Genomic DNA, 24,360 nt, shown 5'->3' on the forward strand with positions numbered 1-24,360 from the left:
TTAAAAATTATTCTTAAATTTTTTTTTAATATTCTTATTTTTTACATCACATCAATAACTTTTTATTTCTATTTAAATAAAAATATTATTCAAAAATAAAAAATTTTACTTTTTTATACAAAATATTCTTTTTTTTTTTCTCACATCAACTAAATTTGTTATAATTTCGGCCTCCTTCCTAAGTCCAGCCAAACATAGCCTCTAACACATAGGCTGGAGAGGAAGACAAACGCACATTTGCATATGGATATGGAGTGAGAGAGAAGCCAAACCGCGCCCAGCTAATTTTTGTTAGTGCCGACACGTTGGATGATGGCACTTGACACAATGACTAATGTCACAGCACCACCCCTCTTAAATTATCTCACCTACCCAGACGAACCCCCACCCTCATCATCCCTTTCAGCTTTAAATATATACACCCTCCTCGTGGTTCTTGATTTGCTATAAACCCAGAAGCACTAGCTGCTATAGTGGTAGACTGGTAGTAGAAGTAAAGAGAGTCTGTGTTATTTCTTTCTTTTCTCTTGTTTCTTTACTGAGAAAACAATTAACTGCTCCAAAGTCCAAAATGGCTCCATCATTTACCACAAAGCTGCTAAAACTCTTGTTGATGCTTATCCTATGCGTGTGCCCCTCATTTGCCATTAGCTCTCGCACAGATTTCCTGCCTTTGGAATGCTTGAAGGTGCCCTCATCCGAATTCGTCGACTCTGTGAAGAACACAATCGACGCTGTAGAACAGGTGGCCTCCATTATCTCTCCGTTTGTTAATGTTTTTGGCGATGTTCGCCTTTCCAGCGCCATTTCCGACTGCCTTGATTTGCTTGACCTGTCGTCTGACGAGTTAACTTGGTCTCTCTCTGCTACCCAGAATCCCAAAGGTACCAGAACGTGTTTTAATCACTCTCAGTAATATTTTTGAATACATGTATTTAATTAATTATATGCATCTATATTTAATTATGAAAGAGTTCCGTTTTTCCAAGAGGTGGGAATTGAAAAAAAAAAAGTGCTATGGTGGCCGGTGATAGCAAATTTAATTACGTGGAAGGCTTTGCCTTAAGGGGAATATATGTACTTGATTGGGTCATGAACGCGGATAGCTGGATAGGTTTAAAATTGTACTTGTAGAGCACAGTGTGCTCCCGTGAAGCTACCTGCCATCGACCGGCCTGTTTCGTGCTTTTCTAGTTTTCTTATTTGGATGCAGCATACAGGCAGGGCCCTCAGCAGTGTGTTGAGATTGTTCTTGTATTAAGTCTTGATTAGTTATCTTTGATCAATTACATGAATCATTAGCTAACTGCTGCAACTTTTGTCTATGCCTAAATTTTCAATTTGTCAGATAAATGTCGTTCCCCTTTCAATTTTTTATTTATTTATTTTTTTCTCTTGTATTATTTACAGGTAAAGATAACAGTACTGGAGACAAGGGTTCTGATTTGCGGACATGGTTAAGCGCTGCACTCGTTAATCAGGACACATGCATTGACGGATTTGACGGTCCCAGTAGCAATATTGTCAAAGAATTGGTGAGCGGTGGGCTTAACCAAGTGACCTCTTTGGTCCAACAACTTCTAAGCATGGTGCACCCAGTTTCCGAAAGCCCTGGGCGTAGGCTCACAAGCAAGGACCAGTTTCCTTCGTGGGTGAAATCCGAGGACCGGAAACTGCTTCAAGCCAACGGGGTAGTGGTTGATGCTGTCGTAGCTGCAGATGGGAGTGGGAATTTCACAAAGGTGATGGACGCGGTCTTGGCAGCTCCTGATTATAGCATGCGCCGTTATGTCATATACATTAAGAGGGGTGTGTACAAGGAGAATGTGGAGATTAAGAAGAAGAAATGGAACCTTATGTTTATTGGAGATGGAATGGACGCTACTATCATATCCGGTGATCGGAATTATATCGACGGTTGGACCACATTTCGCACAGCAACCTTTGGTAAGTGTTTGCTTTCCCCGTTTTGTTAACTTATATTTATTAATTAAAAAGGTAGATAATCATTCTATTATATATATATATATATATATATATATATATATATATATATATATATATATTACTAGTAATAATACCATATATGATATATTCATGGAACCACTGCAGCTGTTAGTGGCAGAGGGTTCATAGCGCGAGACATCACATTCGAGAACACCGCAGGGCCACAGAAGCATCAGGCAGTTGCACTAAGATCCGACTCTGACCTATCGGTTTTCTTCCGCTGTGGCATTAAGGGATTCCAAGACTCGCTATATACACACACCATGCGCCAATTTTACCGAGAATGCCGTATCAGTGGCACCGTTGACTTCATATTCGGTGATGGCACTGTAGTGTTCCAAAACTGTCAAATTCTAGCCAAAAAGGGTCTACCAAATCAAAAGAACACTATCACCGCTCAGGGTCGCAAAGACCCAAACCAACCCACGGGCTTCTCCTTCCAATTCTGTAACATCTCTGCCGATTCAGATTTGGTTGACTCTGTCAACTCCTCAGCCACATACCTTGGTAGACCCTGGAAACAATATTCACGAACCATTATCATGCAGTCGTACATGAGCAATGCCATAAGGCCTGAAGGCTGGCTCGAGTGGAATGGCACTTTGCATTTGGATACATTGTTCTACGGCGAATACATGAATTATGGGCCCGCAGGCTCAGTAGGTCACCGCGTTAAGTGGCCAGGCTACCATGTATTCAACGAATCCAGTCAGGCCTATAACTTTACGGTGGCCGAATTCATTGAAGGGAACTTGTGGTTGCCATCTACGGGTGTCAGATACACGTCCGGATTGGGAGTTTAAGCGTTTAACTAATTAATTCTCTAGCTATTTATCTTCTTCTTATATATATTAAAATTAAATATATAGTTTCAAGCGGTGAGAATTAATGACGGTTGTGTGTTCAGATTGATCTTGAATTGTTTATTTTTTATTTTTTTATTTTTTGGGTATGATATTGTTTGTGAGTTTTTTTTTTTTTTTCCTGACCATGAAGATATATTGGTTGATTTAGAAGAAATTTAAAAGGATTGATGTCAAAAAAGAAAGAAAAGGATTGATGTCTGTCTACATGTATGAAATTGACAAACACTACAAAATAAAAATAAAAAGTTACGGCGGCATGATCCTAAACTGGCCCAAACATCTCATTCAAAATAGACGTCCCTGTTTATATTTTACTTTTGGTCGTGACTCGTGATAAGATCATAGAGTGATTATCTAGATTTCTTTGACGGATCTAACTTCCTAGAGCAAAAGTTTTATTTTATTGTTTGAATAATAATTAAGCTCCTAAGCCAAATTGTAGAAATTGAAAAGGAAAAAAGAGAGACTAGAGAAAATGGTGATCGATTAGGTAGATTTCTATAAAGGATCTAACCCCGGCCCTAAGACAAAATTTTAATTTTATTGTTTGGATAATAAGCTCCTAATGTCCTAGAATCATAGTCCATAATGGATAAGAATTTAAACAAAATTACAAAACTCCAATCTCCAATTAAGGAGATTCTCTTCTCGTAAATAAGGACCCCTAATTAAGTCCTAATAAATAAGGATTTTATTTTACACGACTGATAATATTGAAATCTGCACAGCCAATTTTGCGCTAGGAAAAACTTAAAATCACTGAAACAAGCTAGCTTAAAAGTTCCTTGTAACCTTTTCCCGCATTTGATTAAAAAAAAAAAAAAAAAAAAAAAGAAGCTAGCTTAAAAGGCCTGTCAGTGTGAACTGATGAAAGATACTTATGCATGATGCCTAAGTTAGTAAGTAGAAGTAATTCTTGCATAAGTGTGTGTTCAACAGACTTCAACTGAATGAATGAGTAATTCTTGTGTGTGTTCAACTGAATGAATGAGCGAAAAACTTACCTCCTCTTTTGATCATTTCTCCATTTAGTCGATCGTCATTCCTCTTTAGTATGACTTTGCTAAGTGTAAGTATTAACAATCCCTAATGGATAAAGATTTGTAACTATTAATTAACTAAAGTAATTGTTTAACAGTAATAATAATAATAGTTTTTTATACTACAACCCTTAAATTACGAGACATAATTATTTTCATTTCATTTGAATTATAGTTATATAATAAGAGGGTATTTTTATTTTTTTACTTTTTGAATAAACAAATAAATAACCCCTAATTAAGAGATAGGCTTACCCAAAAATTATCAAAAGAAAATTAAATGGATCTTTTCCCTTGCGATTATTGGGACTGTAGCTGGTAAACATGATCCATTTGACGGTGGGCTAGATTCTCTTCTGATTCTTCTCATATGAAGTTAACAAAATGCGGACATGAATAAACATTGATATATAGCCGATAGGGTGGGGGCTGTACTGTAATAATTTCCAACAGAATGGGCTAGACTAGAGCACAGTCTATAATAGCTACAGGTTCTTGATCTGCAAAACAATTTAATAAAAAAATTAGTAGATCAGGTTCTTGTCTTTTTTATTTATTTATTATTTTTAAGTGAAATCATTCTAGTTTTATTAATTAACAAACGATCACGAGTATAAAGCTCTTGTATCACTGACCAAAAGTTCTGAGAAAATTATAGCCGAATCTACAAAGTTACAAGTTATAGATACATACATAATAATCTGAAGCAATATGACTTAGTAAGTTGCAACGAAGAACATCAATAAGCACGGGATATATATTCATAGATCTTGAGGCAATCAAGTAATCAAAGAAATCTTCTTAAAACAATAGTGCTATCTAAGGTTTAAGGAAAAAACACAAAAAAAACTCAACTCTGAATATTCTTATTCAACAAACTCAATAATAATTCAAATCTACTTTCTCTAAAGGCTATAAGTACATATTTATAGCCCAAAACTCAAAACCTAATAAAATATGATATAAATATTCTCAAAACCCAAAACTTAATAAAATAATGAAATATAGACTCTCAAAACCCTAATCCTACTAAAACAATGAAATAAAGTCGGTTTAAGTAATAAAAAATCAGAAAAGATAAGATAATGTTCAGTATGCGCTCGATCGCATGCACAAGGGCGATTGATTGCAGTACTAGAGATTGGGCGCTCGATCGCAGTCATAACGTGTGCTCGATCGTAGTACCAGACGCCACGACTGTTCTCCAATATGCATCATTCTCCCCTAGTTGGAGAGAATTCGTTCTCGAATTTGGCCAGTTCTTCCTACGGTTCTTCAGATGACCAATCAACTCATTCCACTCTCTGCTCATCAAGATTAAGACAAAATACCACCCCACAATAAGCGTGAGGCTTCTTATCATCGAAATACTTTGATGGTTCTCGTGAAAGCCCCACACACTACTTGGCAATATCTCAGATTTGCCGTACTTCTCTCATGCCTTCTCCCTTTCACATGCCATGAAAATACTCAAGAACGGGTCAACCATTGTTTCCCTTGTGAGCATATAATTTTTCTCATCCCCATAAAACCTACAATAAGCTTCGTTAGGAGAATTTAAAATATCTTCAACACCAAGGAAATCAACATAATCAACCTATTCATCATTAAAATTAGGCACTTCACCTTAAAGGTTTTCATCAACCTCTTCATAATCATCGATGTCATCTGTGAGTTCTTCCTCTTCCAATGGGTCACCTTCTTTGGAATAGAGACTGTCAAACATGGGATAAGACCCATTTTCTTCGTGCTCTTCCTCTAGGCCAGATGACAAAGGTTTTTCAATTGGATCTTCCTCATTGACATCGTCATCATAGGTTGGTGGGGAATCCCAATTCACAAATCCTTGTGAAGGATCTTCATCTTCAACATCTTCATACTCGAACTCTTCATCAAGGATCTCAGATTTTTAGAATTCTTCATCAACAGGTTCACCTTGCTCCTCCACATATAGAATCATAGATTGGGTAGATGGAGTTGAGGTTGGCGAATAAAGGTCAAATTGACTTGTCGTGGATCCTCCGCCTCAATCCCTGCCTCCCCAAACACCTCTTTTTTTTTTTTTTTGTTATCATGAATCCTTTGGGTAACCTATTCACCCGCCGATGGGCATGAACTTGCGCATGGTGCTAAGGTTCGCGCGTTCGGCGCTCAGCAAAAGGGTTTCTAGATCCACTCCTTTTGTGACCACACAGGTTGGATATTCCAAAGTGAGGTCTTTGATTTGATCCCCCAAAGCCGCGAATTGCTCCTCCATGAGTTGCCGAAATTCAGAGATAAATTTGTCTTCCGCCCCTGCGTACTGCGGTCTTGATTGACGACGATGAACGCTCGGACCATCCATGTTGGCCAAGTGATTGGTAGGGACCCCGTGTTGGGTGCACGCACGCTCCTCCTTCCGCATAGTTAGACCACCAAACCTCTCCCCCATGTGCTGCAAATGAATCACAGGTGGCTCCTTACTTGCTGCCGCCGTGCGCACATGCACTTCGTTTAAGTTTGTCACAGGTTCGCTCCTCCCCATTCATGGAAAGTAACCTGAGCTTTGATACCAACTGATCCAGCGTGACTCAGTGGGCTGCCGCGAAGAACATCAATAAGCACCAGATATATATTTCTAGATCTTGAGACTATCAAGTAATCAAAGAAATCTTCTTAAAACAATAAATACTATCTAAGGTTTAAGGAAAAAACACAAAAGAAACTCAACTCTGAGTATTCTTATTCAACAAACTCAATAATAATCCAAATCTCCTTTTTCTAGAGGCTATATGCATTTATGTATAGCCCAAAACCCTAAACCTAATAAAATATGACATAAATACCTCTAAACCCTAAATCTAATAAAATAATGAAATAAAGACTTCCAAAACTCTAATCCTACTAAAACAATGAAATAAAGTCGGTTTAAGTAATTAACAACAGAAAAGATAACATAATGTCCCATGTGAGCTCGATCGCAGGCACAAGGGCGATCGATCGCAATACCAGAGATCAGGCGCTCAATTGCAATCACAACGTGTGCTCTTGATCATCAACATTCCTCAAGATCGACTTAGTGAGTTGTAGCGAAGAACATCAATAAGTAGCGAATATATATATTTATAGACCTTAAGACTATCAAGTAATCAAAGAAATCATTTTAAAACAATAGATACTATCTAAGGTTTAATGAAAAACACAAAAGAAACTCAACTCTGAGTATTCTTATTCATCAAAACTGATTCATAAACAACAACTCATTTCTCTGGAGGCTATAAACATATATTTAAAGCCCAAAACCCTAAACCTAATAAAATATGACATAAATACCCAAAAACCTCAAACCTAATAAAATAACGAAATAAAGACTCCTAAAACCCTAACCCTAATAAAATAACAAAATAAAGTCGAATTAAGTAATTAAAATGCTCAAAATTAACATAAGTGCCCCGTGTGCACTCGATCGCAGGCATAAGGGCGATCGATCGTAGTACCAGAGAAGGGTGCGCTCAATCGCAGTCACAAGGGGTAAAGAGCACAGTACCAGACCTGTTCGAACATGGGCTATTGTTTGGCTATCCGATCTGCATCATTCTCCCCATGTTGGAGCAAATTCGTCCTCAAATTTAGCTGGTTTTTCCCATGGTCCATCAGATGTCCAATTAACTCATTTCACTCGCCGTTCCTCAAGATCAAGACAACACAACACCTCACAATAAATGTGATACTCTTCATCATCGACATACCTCGATGTTTGTCTAGAAAACTCCAATTTACATCACAATCTGATATTCAAGACCTATCTATGACATCAAAATTTACGAACCCATGACTAATCTTTAGTTGTAACAACATGTATAGTCCAGACAAACTCAATCAAATACATAGATAACAACATCCTCCTTGACTTGCAAGCTATAAAATTATTCACATCATCAACCCAACAGGTTAAGACCATAAAATACAGGGAGAGGGGAGGGGGAGGGGGGAATGCGGCGCTCTTTGCTAGGGCAACAACTCCCAAGCTTTCGATAATAATAATTTTCTAACCGTTCTCCACCAGATTCTTGTCTTGTTAATACTTTTTAAACACTTTTTTTTTTTTTTTTTTTTTTAAAGTTGATTTTGAGATGATATATCACTATTGGGAATATTTGCAACTTAGTCGTGGCAGAAAACTCAGGTTTTCTGCCCTCCAATGGAAGAATGCTAAGTCAGTTAAAAGTATAAAAGTTCACAAAATTTGCCTACAATAAAAGCACTATATCCCGACACTGTTAAAAGCATTGGCGCTGTCAAAATCCCAGTGCCGAAGATCGCCTCTGGTGAGCACATTGCCGGTTGATTTGATATCATCGGAACCTTTCATCACTATTTCACAAAATATATTATTATTTGTTTAAAAAAATGGTGTTTTTAATAATATATTATTTAATAACCAACTTTTAAATATAAAATTTTTAAAATATAAAATTTTCTTTCAATTTTACACCTCTTCAACGGTGCCTCCAAATCCTTTGACTGCCGTTGCAGAAGTCGTCATCATCTCAAACAGAGTTCCTTTGGCTTTCAGTTGAAGAAATATTAATTGGACGGAGCTATTTTATAATGTTAGCATGCCATGCATTAATAATGAATATCACATGTGAGATACGGGCAGTCGGTGCAGATGCTGCGACAAAAAACTTGATATAATATTTGACTCTGTGTCCGATTGTTCAAAGACAAAGGTCAAGTTGCAATATGGTACATACCAAATCCGAAAAATTTTATTGCGGAAAAGAGAGGAAAATGACAAAAAAAAAGATATGAAAAAACTTAACATGCAGACTTTTGGCAGATCTAGCAGGAATTGCTTATCGTGTTAAGTGGAATCGCAATAACTCTGAAAAAAGAAAAAAGTGTTGCAATAATTCATCATAACTGATGATGAAACGTAGCTCATCACAGGCCTCTTAATTCAGCGATTGAGACGACTCATCCAATATATCGCGTTTATTACGCAATATCTACTAACGCTAGATGTAAGCCTCTAGAGTTGAATTATTTTAAATATCTTGTTCCTTTTGCACACGTAATTTATTGCATCCATTAACATTCCATTTTTCAAGCGTTTATTTTCCTATGATTAGAAGAGGCATATTCCTTCTAGTTTGTAATGTAAAATTAAGACATATATGAAAGGAATTTCTGTAAGTGATTAAACATAGCCTACCCACCCGAATCAATAATTGGGTATACTATTTCTATCCTTTCTCTTAATCTTTTAAAAGAAGTGTTGTGCATACACTTGTGAGTTTGTGTTTCACATTGAGAAAGTATAAATAATAAGAGTGGTTAATATACTTAAGTGGACTCAAGTATATTAGCTTAGACTTTTTGGCTAAAAGTGGTGTCTTAATATATATATATTAATTTACTATTGTTTCACTCTCCCTGGTATTTCTCACCCCAACAAGAAATAAATCCTCCTTTGAAATATGATGGATTAAAAGCGCTATATATGTTTGGCAAAGTCTTCTTCCTCTCATATCTCATTTATTCTAAAAAGATCAAATTCTTTTCTTCACATTATTAAATTAATAACTTTCTTCATTTTTCTCTCACTCTATATTACATTTATAAATTATTATTATTTTTTTTTAAAAAAAAACAAAAAACTCTAATTCTTATTATAAAAAATAAAGTTTTCATTTTTTTTTTTTTTTTTATTCAAAGGGGAAAAGGGGTTTACCTATACATTGTTTTGTGGCTTTTCTACTCTACCATGAGCCATTTTTACTTACGAAAAAAAAAAATGAAAAAGAAAAAAAGAGGAGAGATGGAAAATGAATAATTTCTACAGAATCAAATTCCCAAGACAGTGGTAGACATGCTGACAAGCGAAATGGGAGCCCCTACTATCTGGATCTGGCTTATATGCTGTTATTTTAATAACAGCATGTATGCTGTAGTTTAATCAATGATCACGATTGAATCTAAAAGTTGACATAATTTTATAAGCTTTTAATAAGAGAGAGAAAACAAAGAAATTTTTTGAGAGATTCAATCTTGACCATTGATTAAACTACAACATACATGTTATTTTAATAACAGCATGTAAGCCGGATCCCTACTATGCGGTCCTTTTGTAGCATCCAACCACAAGGTGACACATCACCGAGCTTATTTTGACAAAATGAAATTAAAACACTAGATAATAAAAAACAAAGAACCAAACCACTTGCCCCTGCGACAGTGAAACCATCGGCTAACCCACCGGCGACAGCAGACCCAGCCGCGGGTCTGGCGTGACGCACAGCTAGGTCACGACATACCCAGCCGCTGCGTCAAGCGTGACCCACGGCTGGGTCACGGTAGACCCAACCGCTAGGTCTGCCGTGACCCAACTAGACCCAACTGGCTGGGTCACGGCCAGACCCAGCCCTGGGTCTACCGTGACCCACGGTTGGGTCTGGCCGTGACTCAGCCGTGGGTCACCCACTCCGACGACTTTTTTGCCAAACCCAGCCTCAAAAATTGATTATAATGCCTAAAAACTCGTTTCTAATGCCTCAAAAATCGATTACAATGCCACAAAACTCGTTTCTAATGCCTCAAAATTTAATTTTGGATTCAAAACTAAAACCTAGAGGAGAAGCTTAACCCTTTTTGGGATTTTATCACCCTAAAACTGGAGTCATGCTATCACTCACGGCGCTGGAGCCATGTGAAAAACCAAAGAAAAAACCAAAAATTAGACCCACCGAAGCAAGACCCATGCGGCCAGCATTTCAGCAAATCCACGGTCGGCGAGACCCAACCGTGGGTCTCGGTGGCTGGCCAGATCCAAGCAGACCCACGGCCTTCTTCTTTCTCGATCTCTTTCTTTCTCTTCTTTCACTTTTCTTTCTTCTTTAGTTGAAAATCAGGTGCACTGAGGTGTAGGGTGTTTTTTTGCATTTTTTCCCCTTTATGTGAGGTGTCCTTCTTTTATTGGATGCTGAAAAATACACATTTTGCAGCCAGACCGCACAGGAGGTTTATTGAAGCAAAATTGATATTCCCTTCTGCATAACTTTTATATCTTTATTCATCGAATTCAACTAGAAGGAAAACGTTTTTTTTCTTTCTTTCTTTTCTAGTTTTCTGTTTGCCACGAGTTTCCTTAACTAGTAATATGATAGAGGGACCTAATTCGACAAGCTTGGCTTGCTACAAGGCGACTAGCAAGTAATTAATATTAGTTGGCCGACATGTGATATTTTTACTCAGTTGAAGTCCACCCACTTTGCTTTTTTTTTTTTAAAAAAAAAAAAAAAAAAAGTAGAAAGTACTCCACCCACTTTTGCTCGGAGAAGAGTCTAATTTCAAAAGAAAACTTGGCTATTGGGCCATGTCCCTACCAGCACTCCTATAGAATAAAGCTCCAAGCAGTAGCCGAATAGACAAACAAATAAACTTAACAAACCATATCTCAAAGTTAAAATTAATAATTAACAATGTAGGGGAATTAATGATTTGTATAAAAAGTAAAGAAAAAATACAAAAATAACTGAGCAGGGGAAGCCGCCAGTTCCATCGTCCAAGTATTAAAACAAGACAACAATTTCCCGTGAATGCTCTAAAAAGTTAAAAGTCCGTGTAATCCCATCCATTACTCTTGAGAAAAACCATGCAATTTTACGTTCCCAACCGCATCTGCAATTAGGCCTTTTTAGTCTCCATATCAGTCTTCGGTTTGTCTGATCAAATTTTGATGACTTCCTCCGTTCTGAAACTATTCCTGCTTCTCTCTGCAATATTCCAGTCAACAACATGGGCTCTCAACTCTTCTTCTTCTTCCACAACTTCTCTGAATACCCATTTCTCCTCCATAAAATCTTTCTGCAAGACCACACCACACCCAGATGTCTGCTTTGACTCCTTGAAGCTCTCTATATCCATAAATATTAGTCCAAACATCATCACATACCTTCTGCAAACCCTCCAAATCGCAATATCTGAATCTGAAAATCTCTCCAATCTGTTCTTCAATGCCAGACACCTGAGCATAATCGAGAAACAAAGAGGAACCATCCAAGACTGCAAGGAACTGCACCAAATCACCTTGTCTTATTTACAAAGATCCGTGTCTCGAATTAGTGCAGCCAACGGACGAAAACTAGCTGATGCGAGAGCATATCTTAGCGCAGCTCTCACAAACAGGAACACATGTTTGGAAGGCCTGGATTCAGCATCGGGTCCTTTGAAGCCAGCTCTTGTGAATTCCATAATCGACACTTATAAGCATGTGAGTAATTCTCTTTCAATTCTGTCTAGGCAAGGGGTTCGTAAAGGCCGTACCAATCGGCGCCTCATGGGTTTCCCAACGTGGATGTCAAGGAAAGATCGTCGGATCTTTGAGAGCGCATATGATCCGAGCCAGGTGCTTACGGTGGCTGCAGATGGAACGGGAAACTTCACCACCATCACTGATGCTATCAACTTTGCTCCAAATAATAGTTATGTTGATAGAACAATTATCTATGTTAAACAAGGGGTTTATGAGGAAAATGTGGAAATCCCGAGTTACAAGCCCAACGTTGTTCTGCTTGGAGATGGAAGTAGTGTCACTCTCATTACTGGTGACAGAAATTGGGTCGATGGTTGGACCACTTTCAGATCTGCAACTCTCGGTAAACCAAATTCTATCGACTAGCCTTCTATTTAATTAATTTTGTCTCCTTCCTCCTTGAATATATATATATATTAGTTATAATTTTGGTAAAAATGATTAATTATCAGCGGTGTCTGGCGAGGGCTTTCTGGCACGAGACATATCTATCGAGAACAGGGCGGGGCCAAACAAACATCAAGCGGTTGCGTTGAGAGTGAATGCCGACTTGGCCGCTTTGTACAGGTGCTCCATTAATGGTTACCAGGATACCCTGTATGTCCATTCCTTTCGACAATTCTACCGAGAGTGCGACGTATCAGGGACCATAGATTTCATATTTGGGAACGCAGCGGTGGTATTCCAGGGGTGTAACATCGTGGCTAGAATGCCAATGCTTGGCCAATTCACGGTTATAACCGCACAGTCCCGTGACACCGTTGATGAGGACACTGGAATCTCCATACAGAATTGTTCAATTGTGGCTACGGATGATTTGTACTCCAATTCCAGCAGGATCAAAAGCTATCTGGGGAGGCCGTGGAGGGTGTATGCTCGGACGGTCTACCTAGAGTCATACGTCGGCGACTTCATTGACCCAACAGGGTGGACCCAATGGTCCGATGGACAAGGCTTGGATACTTTGTATTACGGGGAATACGACAATTATGGGCCCGGTTCATCGACGGATGGTCGAGTTACTTGGCCTGGGTATCACGTGATGGATTATAACGATGCATATAATTTCACGGTGTCAGAGTTCATTACTGGTGATGCCTGGTTGGGTTCCACTTCATTTCCTTACGACCAAGGAATTTGAGCTTGTTCAAAGGAAGGGGCTATTTTGTATTCTTCTATTTTATTATTTTCTTATCTTCTCTTTTTAAAATTCGTAAAATTTTACATCTTCACTTACGTGTTGTTACGGGGTTAAGAAGTGCTACACATTTCAAATTTTTTTACCAAAAATTAATTCACAAATGATGTATTAGCATCTCATGATTTTATTATTTTAGAAAATATATCACTAACTTAAGGATAGTGACACATCATTTAAAAACCAACTTTAAAAACAAAAATTTATAATGTTTAGCATTTCTCTACTGGGTTTGTTCCATTACTGCAAACCGTTCATTATTTTTATGGCATTATGCAAGGATGAAGGATCGCGTTATTCACTTAATTGGGAAACAGATACTCTCTCATGCCTACTTGTTTATAAGTTTGTTTTCAAATTAAATTGTAGAAAGTTTTTCATTCAAGAGTACTGGGCAAGGGCAAAAATAGGTTGTTTTAAAAAATGGACCATTTTATAGATTAAAATATAATTTTATTAGACGCCTAATTGTATTTTAAAAAATCATCCTAAAATTGTTATATAGAAAACATCTTAAAATTGTTATATTTCCAAGCCCTACGTTTTGAAGCTTAGCGCACCCCCGCAATTTAATAAAGGAGTCTAGAGTTAGAAATTGGCCGGAAGTCCACCCCATCTTGCTTTCATTAATTAACTCATTTTCATTACGGGCCTCATCCTGATGATCACTTTTTGATCTCAGAAAAAAACGCATGAATTTTTTGTCGGTAGGATGCTCAAACGTAATATTATTGTGCTGACAATTCCATGAGTCATGACATTTGTGACATGCTGATTAAGGCAAGTCTTTATCTTCTTCTAAAATATCCAACTGCAAGAAAGAAACAAGCTATTTAGAATTTTGTCATGTAAAACGAACTGAAAAGGACAAAAAAAAAAAAAAAAAAAGGTATTGCCACGTACGTATTACCTTTATTCTATCTCTCTTTTTTTTTTTTTTTTTTTTTTTTTTATTGAATGAGAGAAAAAATGCTATAGGATCTTTTTCACTTTTTTTCCGGACTTATGTGATAATTCTTTCTATTCAACTAATGTGACCGTTTCTATCAATCTTTGAATTAACCTATATATATATATATCAATTTGTTTCAACCTACCATGGGGGATTATTAATAGATGGAGGTTATTTTTGCTGGCCAAATCACAACCACATATATCGATCATAGCTCTTCTTGTAGACCAAATTGCATTTGACTTCGTGAAGAAATTAGGAGATAGTAGTGTCCTCCGAACAAGATCTAAGGCTCGTTTTTATATATAGGTCATGAACATTAATAGTAGTTTTAGGGAGTTTCGGTAGGAATCGCGGTTAGTCCGCGTTTGAACGGCATGCCTAGAATTGAGGCTAGTTTAGGACCCGAGGCATCCAGTCAATGCCATGTGCACACCTAGTTTGGCTGAGTATTAAGGGTATGTTTGAGATTGCGTTTGAGGGGCCTAAAAGTGCTTTTAACACTTAAAAAGTCTGTTTGAAAAAAAAAAATATACGTTTAGTAAAAAAATTAAAAGCGTTTTTAATGCTCCAAAAAGTCTAAAAATGATCAAAACGCACTTTTGACAAAAGCTTAAAAATGAAGTTTTTGCCTAAAAGCTCTTTTTGATTTAAAAGCTCTCTTTCTCAAACGTAATCCCAAATAGGCTTTAAGTCCAAAACTTTCAGTTAGAAGACCGACCAAAGCTCGTGCAACCGGAAGCATTCGTAGAGTTTCATTTTGTTTCTTGTATGAAGGAGTTAGTACGTAGCTCTGTCCGAACGAGATTGCAATTGGGTGTTTAATTTCATGATATATTCGGAATATGGCTCTATTTTTTATATAAACCTAAGATTAATGATACGTTTCACACTCATTTTAAATAGGCTAACGTGACATGTTTTAAGTTGTTTTCTTTTTGTTTTTTTGTTTTTTTTTTAAGTGACTAACATGATAAGTCACTTAAAATACATTTACTTTAGCCAATGTAAAATAAGGGTAAGAAATGCGTGTGAAAAGTAACATTGCTCTAAACCTAATTATAAGGACGACGGCAGTAACTTATGCGTTTTCAATTAAAAAATCTCCCTAAGGTTGAGTTCTCTCTTATTCTACTACTTTAATTCCTTGATTCATCGATTTTGTGATCCACCATAAAGATCGAAGCTCTTACAAACAACACACACACACACACAAACGTACGGTTATTGAACTATAAATTAATCTGTACAGCCTAGATGTCGTGGTCCGTAGTGGAATTTCTTAAAACGAGCCTAAAAAATGCTAAGTTAGCAAAAAGATTTCAATATATAGGCTCCAACCAATGAGACAATATTTACCAAACAATATTTGGGGCGAGTCAGTTATGGATTAATACCAATCACGTACAAATTAAGAAACAAAGACTACTTGATTAGTTTTCTTGTTTATAACTTGGAAAAAGAAAATAACCTTTAAAATAGCTTGGTTATGGAAGCAAATTTAAAGGTGATGGGGGGAGGAGGGGAGCCGCGGGAAATGCGGTTGGAAGGGACAGAACTCTTAACTAACTTTTAAAAATAGAAATGCCGCGAAACTCTCCTGTCCACATCTCCATTGTTCCTCTGAAAGAAAATAAAATTAAAATTTCACAAATCAAAATTATCAACGGAGAGGAAGAGCAACGGCTTAATTAAAAAGAGATCCTCTGTGGATCTCTTTCTCCTCTCTCTCTCTCTCTCTCTCTCTCTCTCTCTGTGTGGCTTGGGGCAGAGGTCTCTCTCTGCCTTAGCCGCATTAATTTTCACAATGGCGTTTCAGGATTTTGAATACATATCGGAACGCCGAAGAGCTGAGAAGCAACGCAAGCTCAAGAAGAGGATTGCCATGGGCACAGTTTCGGCCTTTGCTCTTGTTGCTCTAATCGCGGTGGCAATATTTGTGGGAGTTAGTAAATCCAGCGATACGGACACCAAATCAGCTCAACCTCATCAACAAGCTACAAATGAGGATTCACACAGACACAGTAATAAGGTGATAAAAATGATTTGTAACTCTACGGATTACAAGGAAATGTGCGAGAACACCCTCAGCAAGGCAGTGCAAGCGAAGCCTGAATTGGGTAATACCAGAGACCTTCTCAAGACTGCTATTTCAGCAACTGCAGATGAGGTTAACATGGCCATGAACAAAAGCATGGGGTTCAGATTTAACACCCCAGCAGAGAAAGCAGCATTCGAAGATTGTCAGGTACTGATGCAGGACGCCAAGGACGAATTAGGCTTCTCAGTTTTCCTAGTTGGCAACAGTGACGTAGGAAAGTTGCCCTCTAAAACCCCTGACCTGAACAATTGGCTGAGTGCGGTCATGTCTTACCAACAAACATGCATTGATGGTTTTCCCCAAGGAAAATTGAAGGATGGCATGGAAAATGCTCTCAAGGCTGTCAAGGAACTCACCAGCAATTCCCTTGCCATTGTATCCGAGGTGGCATGGTTCCTGTCCACATTCCAGGAAACAGCTGGACCAAGCCGTCGCCTTCTGGAAAAGGAATCTAAGTCTCCTAATTCCCTGGACAAGGACGGATATCCCACCTGGATGGCCCGTGAGGACCGGAGGATGTTGAAGGCCAATGATGAAAAGCCCACGCCCAACGTGATTGTGGCAAAAGACGGCAGCGGAGACTACAAAACCATTTCTGGGGCTTTCGCATCCGTGCCTGAAAAATACCAAGGACGGTACGTATGATCCTATCAGTACGATCGAGGTCTCAATTGATGCTAATAATTAATCACCTTAATTTATCAGTAATTCATATTAATTTATTTTACAGCAAACTTAATTAAGGAGATCGCGGTATATTTAAACTGGGATCGATCTTTAATTTCTAGGGAAGGGGAGGGTCGGGAGAACTAACGACAATAATTAATTAATTAATTAATTAATTTTCATGATAATGCAGATATGTCATCTACGTTAAGGAAGGAATATATGAGGAGACCGTGACTGTGACAAATAAGATGGTGAATGTCACTTTGTACGGTGATGGATCACAGAAGAGCATCATCACTGGTAGCAAAAATTTTGTAGATGGAGTTAGGACTTTCGAAACTGCAACTTTTGGTATGATATAAATATTGATAGCTAGTATCCAAATTAGCATTTAGCTTTCCTATATATATATATAGTTTAATTCATATATCTTGTTTATAAGCCATTTAATTAGAGGGTAATGTATCATACGTCCGCCGCGTTAATTATTTTGTTTTGTTTTGAAATATCTAATGCAGTGGCTTTAGGAGAAGGCTTTTTGGCGAAAGGCATGGGATTTAGAAATACAGCTGGTCCAGAAAAGGGCCAGGCAGTGGCTGCTAGAGTCCAAGCGGATGGTGCAGTTTTCGTCAATTGCCGCTTTGAGGGGTACCAAGACACTTTGTATGCACAAACCCATCGTCAATTCTATCGAAGCTGTGTGGTTGCTGGCACCATTGACTTCATCTTTGGTGACGCAGCTGCTGTGTTCCAAAACTGCTTGATTGTGGTGAGGAAACCTTTGGAAAACCAGAAAAACGTGGTTACAGCCCAGGGAAGGGTCGACAAACGTGAAACCACGGGAATAGTGTTGCATAACTGTCGCATTTTGCCGGACGAGAAACTTGTACCTTTGAAGTCCAAAATCAAGAGTTACCTTGGGAGGCCATGCAAGGAATACTCGAGAACCGTTGTCATGGAATCAACAATTGATGACGTTATTCACCCCGACGGATGGCTACCATGGGAAGGAAACTTCGCACTCAACACTCTATATTACGCAGAGTTTAACAACAATGGACCAGGTGCCACGGTCGTCTCCAGGGTCAATTGGCCTGGCCGCAAGGTCATTGATAAGCAAGAAGCCCTCAACTATACAGTAGGGCCTTTCTTACATGCAGAGGATTGGATCAACGCCACAGACGTTCAAGTTCACTTTGGTTTATATACTAGTTAAGCCCGGCTACCCTTCCATGATCAATTTCTCTTACTTTATAGCTAGCAAGCATCACGAGTATCTCAGGCATGAGGCAGAGCTAGCTCTGGGGGAAGCTCCACGGCCACGGCTGTCGTATTCATTTATATTATGTAAACCAAGGGGCCGGAGGAAATATTTGCACGCACATACTTGTATAACATGAACAAAGCAAATGCATTACATGCACAACACAACAAATTTCCTAGTTTCTTAAACCTGTACGTCTCTCACTTCTTATGCATATGTAGGAACTACTCACGATCCAACCCGGCCTAACCCAGGAGGGAATGAAATTGTAGTTTTTTTTTTTTTAATCGAAAATGTGGTGAAGAACATTACTTATGATTTGTTGTTACAATCAATTGCGCACATATGTTCCTTCTCATGGAATTGTCTCTCCTTAATGTAGGTGTCGCTTTGTAACTGGATAGACATGTCTAGCGCGATGCAGGTGCTTAATGCAACCATTTGATCATATGTTAGGGTAAAAATACCTATTTACTATAATTAACTGAATATTATCCAATTCATTTGAAATAGAGAGAATATTGTTCATGTCCGATCAAACTTTTGATCTTTAATCTTTAGACCAAGTAAGGTGCAATTTAATTCTAATAATGATGATAATGATCAAGACGGGGTAATTACTAATTAGTTGTCGGACTGTGACCGTGACGGTATGATTAGTGCCATCAGCCCTAGGGGGTCTATTGTTATAATAGATGGCTGAGACCTCCATCACCATGCAAGCATCCACTTGCCTTGCAACGTTTCGGTCACACAATGAATGAAAGGACGGACGAGTGTCACGTCGCTTGGCCTGTTAAGTTGATTGTTGATCTTTTTTTTATTTTTTATTTTTTATTATTATAGTTTTTCATTTCAGCTAAACTTTTAGGATCCTTTAATTTGTTTTTATATTTTAACTTTTCTTTCCGTATCTTCTTGTTGTTTGTTGAGCTCAAAAGCAGCTCTTTGTACCATAAATCAACATGGTTCAGCTGGACCTGAAAGCACACCCTTTGGGCCTTTTATCACTGTCCATTTATTCCCTTTGGGCCGATAACATGGCCCAAAGAGTCAATTTGGAACGCCGGAAGCTTTCTCAGAACGCCTTCATACTTTTGGCGCCCACTAAACCCGTTTCAAAGTATCGTCTCCCTCCAATCCCATCCATTACTTTACCAACCAATTGCCATTGTAATAGTTCAGAAAAAAATTGCCTTCGCCCCATTGTTATAGAACTCTCTGTGTCTCACCCTCTGAGTGGTTCTGTCTCGGGTAAGTGACAATGGAGCAGCAAAGGAACCAGAAGATGGCACAAGAACAACATGTTGAAGTGGAAGAGATACAGCATGGCCCTTTCCCTGTCGAACAGCTTCAGGTTTTACCAATCTCACACATCTCTTCGTTTTCGATTACAATGTTGCACTACGAATCATGGGCACGCCCCAAATTTTGGGCTTAATTCTCGGATTGATATATTCTTCGTACTTGTCACATACACACAAAAAGGGTTTTTCATTTTAGTTCGATTCCCTGTAGAATGTTGTCGTGCTTCAAGATTCCACGTCTTTCTCTTTTGTCAAATGATAGTGGTGGTGTTGGATCTATTTCCGATTGAAATGGATTTATTTGATTGGCATACCCAATTTTCCAAACTACCAATTAAATCCCTATTTTTGTTTTGACCGGCCCAGGAGGTTTGTTCTAATCTCTGTCCTCAAATTCTCAAAAATAAAAAAATAAAAAATAAAAAATCTTGCTGATATTGGTTTCTGGATATTCAACTCAAGGCATCAGGCATTGCTTCAATTGATATTAAGAAGCTTAAAGATGCGGGTCTCTGCACTGTTGAATCTGTTGCTTACTCTCCCCGGAAAGATCTCCTGCAAATCAAAGGAATCAGCGAGGCTAAAGTTGACAAGATCGTCGAAGCAGGCAAGTCCATGCCACCCCATTTACATCCCTCCCCCCCGGTTTTCCCATCATTTTAATATGTGCATTCGCTGTCGTAAGCGATATGTAAGTTGAGATCATGATGTCTGGTTTGCGTTGATTTGTGTCTTTTAATGACAGCTTCCAAGCTAGTGCCTTTGGGTTTTACTAGTGCTACCCAACTCCATGCCCAAAGGCTTGAAATTATTCAAATAACCTCCGGATCAAGAGAGCTTGACAAGGTCTTGGAAGGTCAGTCTTTCACTAATGGCTATGAGATTTTAATTTATTCTTAAACCCTTTGTTAAGAGGAGTGAGCAAGAAACGCAAAAACAGGAGAGAGCCAGAGAGAGACTGCTAATTTTGCTCGCAAGCATCAAGTCTCCTCAGAGACACTGCATTTTTGTAACTTGACATGGCTAGCTTATAACAGGAGGAATTGAGACAGGATCTATTACTGAGATCTATGGCGAGTTCCGCTCTGGGAAGACTCAACTGTGTCACACACTCTGTGTCACTTGCCAAGTAAGAGGTTTCCTTTTTTCATCTTATAGCACATTTCCATCTTTGCTTTTCATTAGAAAGTGGACACATCTCTTCTTCTCCACTTGATTGAGTGAAACTAGAATTTTACCTGACCTTTCTTTGCCAATAAACTTTATATTGAGTTGAGTGGATTATAGAGTTTGTAATCTGAAGGTCAGTTCATTGAGCAAGTTCAACCTCTAATTAATCTCTACATGCAACTGCCATCTCTTACCTTTGATGTCAATTTATTCAATTTCAAACTTCTTGTGCACTTTGACATTTCAGCTTCCATTAGATCAAGGAGGCGGCGAAGGAAAAGCAATGTACATCGATGCAGAAGGCACATTCAGGCCACAGAGACTCTTACAGATAGCTGACAGGTGTCATGCAGCTACCTTTAGATAAATATGCTGCTCCACAGTGTGATCCATTAAAAGCTGATGGTTTTGAATGCTGCAGGTTTGGACTAAATGGTGCTGATGTCTTGGAGAATGTGGCCTATGCTAGAGCATATAACACTGATCATCAGTCTAGGCTTTTGCTTGAAGCTGCTTCAATGATGGTAGAAACCAGGTGTCGTACTGTATTTTTGTCTTTGGATTATACCGATGAATCCCTTGTTCCATGTTGTCACTATCGACAAAAGCCAATTAATTACCTATAATTTTATCTAATTTATCTTATATTATTGAGACATATCCAGTTCATTCATCGCTTAGGGGCTTCTCATGAGGCAAAACTTTTTTGGTCAGAGACAAACTCCCCTTGCAAGCTGTCAGTGGATTGGCAGTTAAATATGTTTTATCCTGGAATTTTAAAAACACTAAACACATTACTTCAGCTCTGGGTTGTCACTATTTGTTCACTGAGTGGTAATAAAGAATCTTTAGTTATGTGCCTGCTGCTTATTTGAGTTGTCCTACGTCGCTTCTTCTTTACACTTTTGAGCTGCAGGGAAGACTAATTGTTAAATGGATTTGCTTCTGTAGGTTTGCACTTATGATCGTAGACAGTGCTACTGCTCTCTACAGAACAGATTTCTCTGGAAGGGGGGAACTTTCAGCACGGCAAATGCATCTTGCAAAGTTTCTCCGGAGCCTTCAGAAGTTGGCAGATGAGGTAAAGACTCTTACCAACAACCTATCGTGTAGAGAAGCCTTCTTGGTTCTTCTGGTTGAATATTTCAAGGGTTAGGCTTTTAGGAACTTAGAATCATTCAACTGATTCAGTGTAGACTGCAGAGACAAGTTCTAGATGTTCTTTTTTTAGATTGTGCTGAACAGCATTTGCACATTTGATCTTTGGCTGTTGTTATTCATCAACATTTTCCTTCTGTATTCGGTGGCCGTAGTTTGGTGTGGCTGTTGTCATCACAAACCAAGTAGTTGCACAAGTGGATGGTTCTGCAATTTTCGCTGGGCCTCAAATCAAGCCTATTGGTGGTAACATTATGGCTCATGCTTCCACGACAAGGTCTGTAGAAGAAACTTTATTCCTCACAACCTTCTCCCCCAAGGAAAAGTGGTTCTTTGTTTGAAAATGTTGCTAAATGCATATACCTATTTCATGCTTATCACAGGCTTGCACTGCGTAAAGGAAGAGGAGAAGAGCGCATCTGTAAAGTAATAAGCTCTCCTTGTTTGGCTGAAGCTGACGCACGGTTTCAGATTTCTGCAGAAGGTGTAACCGATGTCAAGGACTGATCCATTTCTGCCATCATTTCCCAAAACTTTTGCCAAGTCCTGTTCATCATATGTTCTTGTATCTTTTTAATGGATCTGCAAGCTAGCGATCTTTGTAATTTTGTTTACAGGTGCTTCAATTTTAATAGCTATTCTGAAGCTTTGCAGGTGTTCTTTTTGGGCTGCCATTTAACCATGTCTCTTTTTCCTTCTTTCTCAACCTTTCTTTTTTTTTTTTTGTTCATAATATTAGATAGATTTCTACGACTTTTCAAGTGATTCTGCTACTTGGGGAAATGTTTGATTGTGATATAGATTCAAAACTTGTCTTGACCATATGTTTATGCAGAAAAACAATTAAGTATTGACGATGGTTTGGTTTTCTGTTTGAGATCAAGGATCGAGGAGGCCCAACTCTATTTGCGAAAGGAACTCCAATGCCTAGGGCGTGCGCTTAATCAAACCCATAAACCATGGTAGTTAGGGTAAGCAACAACAACAGCCCCACATATCCTGTTCTTCATTTGAAAAAAGAATTCCCAAGCTTCCTTAATCTTTTTTATTTTTTAATCAATGCGGGGGAGGCTTCCTTAATCTGACCAGCTCTTAAAGGGTCTCTAATCCCCTCTCCATCATCTCATTCAACACCTCCAATGCCTTGGGCGTGCTCTTAATCAAACACCATTTAAACTAACACAATCAGCCTTAAAACTACCACTTAGAGCTTTACAAAGAACATCAAGAAGATAAGAACACCTTGACAACTCGCACTCCAAAATATGGAGCTCGTGCACCTCGTGTCAAGCTAGTAACGACAGCATTTTTAAGCCAAATCGTGCAGCTGCCTCCCATTAATATTACTTGATTATGCAGAGAAATTTGTTTCCATGTTAACATTACTTGATTATGCAGATAAATTCGGACATTATTCAGTTTATGTTCACCAAGTAATAAAAAAAGTGATAGAGGCATAAATCACAAAAAATTACCTGAGATTGGGCTCTAGTGAGTGGAGCCGTGGTGGATGAGCGTTTGCCGTCGCTGGGTCACGGACCAAGTAGCAGCTGGAGCGGATTTCTTCACTGAAGAAAAAAGAAAGAAGAAAGACGGCAACCCTCTTTGAATAATGAAGTAAAAAAAAGGTGGGAAAAAAACACACATTGAATGGATTTGCTGTAGGGGCAATTTCAGAACACTAAATGCAGGCGTGTTAAACACAGCAAAAGCACTGTGGAGAAGTCTTTCATGCTGCAGTTTTTGGCGTTATTTTCAAACTTGCTCTACAGTGCACAGCACACGCACAGGAGCCACAACCGGTTGTCAAACGGTACCCCTATCGGGTTTTCTAAAGAGATCGATGAGTTCGAAAGAAAGTTCAAACATGAGTTCCGAATTGGGATTTATCAGCTCAATAATCGTGACAATTACTTTGCCTCTAAATTTTACTCGCACTCCAAACCTCCCAAATATCTCTCTCGGAACTTATTATTATTTAATGTTTGAAAATTGCTTTTGTTGTTTTTGGAAGCAAGATCTTTATGTATTCTAATCAAGCCTGAATCGTAAATAAGGTCATATTTGGGTTTCAAGATTTTATAATTATGAACATTCTAAAGCTGTCTTATTCAATTTATAACCCACATAGATTCCTAGTAAATTATGAGCCACCTGATCTACCGGTCCATTAGTTTCTACATTTATAGCCTTGAAATAGCATAAAGAAACAAAAGAGTTTTGACTTGAGAGATCGTGGAGTCCAGGATCATTCACAGGAAATAGAATCTGGTCCCTCTGTCTTGTGGAACTTCTTCATATCTATCAAGGAGAACCTTACTTTGACGTCTAT

General features: G+C 38.4%; 4 protein-coding genes across 5 annotated transcripts; all 4 read left to right on the forward strand.

Annotated features, from left to right (window-relative positions):
- Window positions 1-263: 263 nt before the first annotated feature.
- LOC132165556 (pectinesterase/pectinesterase inhibitor PPE8B) lies at window positions 264-2,917 on the forward strand. Of its 2 annotated transcripts, none has more exons than XM_059576177.2 (3): window positions 264-884; window positions 1,417-1,947; window positions 2,113-2,917. In XM_059576177.2, exons 1-3 carry the CDS (start codon window positions 572-574, stop codon window positions 2,808-2,810), a joined length of 1,542 nt encoding a protein of 513 aa, XP_059432160.2. In that variant the 5' UTR covers window positions 264-571; the 3' UTR covers window positions 2,811-2,917. The 2 variants fall into 2 exon arrangements, with proteins under 2 accessions (XP_059432160.2, XP_059432159.2); XM_059576176.2 differs by having other exon boundaries at window positions 265-884; window positions 1,411-1,947.
- Window positions 2,918-11,451: 8,534 nt separating this feature from the next.
- On the forward strand, window positions 11,452-13,441 carry LOC132165555 (Plant invertase/pectin methylesterase inhibitor superfamily). The gene is made up of 2 exons (XM_059576175.2): window positions 11,452-12,552; window positions 12,662-13,441. The coding sequence occupies exons 1-2, from the start codon at window positions 11,634-11,636 to the stop codon at window positions 13,348-13,350; spliced, it is 1,608 nt and encodes a 535-aa protein (XP_059432158.2). The 5' UTR covers window positions 11,452-11,633; the 3' UTR covers window positions 13,351-13,441.
- A 2,669-nt stretch (window positions 13,442-16,110) lies between these two features.
- Window positions 16,111-18,708, forward strand: LOC132166380 (putative pectinesterase/pectinesterase inhibitor 45). The gene is made up of 3 exons (XM_059577181.2): window positions 16,111-17,095; window positions 17,320-17,480; window positions 17,648-18,708. Exons 1-3 carry the CDS (start codon window positions 16,167-16,169, stop codon window positions 18,343-18,345), a joined length of 1,788 nt encoding a protein of 595 aa, XP_059433164.2. The 5' UTR covers window positions 16,111-16,166; the 3' UTR covers window positions 18,346-18,708.
- An 807-nt stretch (window positions 18,709-19,515) lies between these two features.
- RAD51 (RAS associated with diabetes protein 51) lies at window positions 19,516-22,728 on the forward strand. The gene is made up of 9 exons (XM_059577060.2): window positions 19,516-19,750; window positions 20,163-20,307; window positions 20,446-20,556; window positions 20,738-20,829; window positions 21,118-21,212; window positions 21,292-21,405; window positions 21,822-21,951; window positions 22,184-22,305; window positions 22,412-22,728. Exons 1-9 carry the CDS (start codon window positions 19,658-19,660, stop codon window positions 22,533-22,535), a joined length of 1,026 nt encoding a protein of 341 aa, XP_059433043.1. The 5' UTR covers window positions 19,516-19,657; the 3' UTR covers window positions 22,536-22,728.
- The last annotated feature ends 1,632 nt before the right edge of the window (window positions 22,729-24,360 follow it).

The sequence above is a fragment of the Corylus avellana genome, chromosome 11, assembly GCF_965113065.1.
Source record: "Corylus avellana chromosome 11, dhCorAvel1.hap1.2, whole genome shotgun sequence".
Taxonomy (NCBI): Eukaryota; Viridiplantae; Streptophyta; class Magnoliopsida; order Fagales; family Betulaceae; genus Corylus; species Corylus avellana.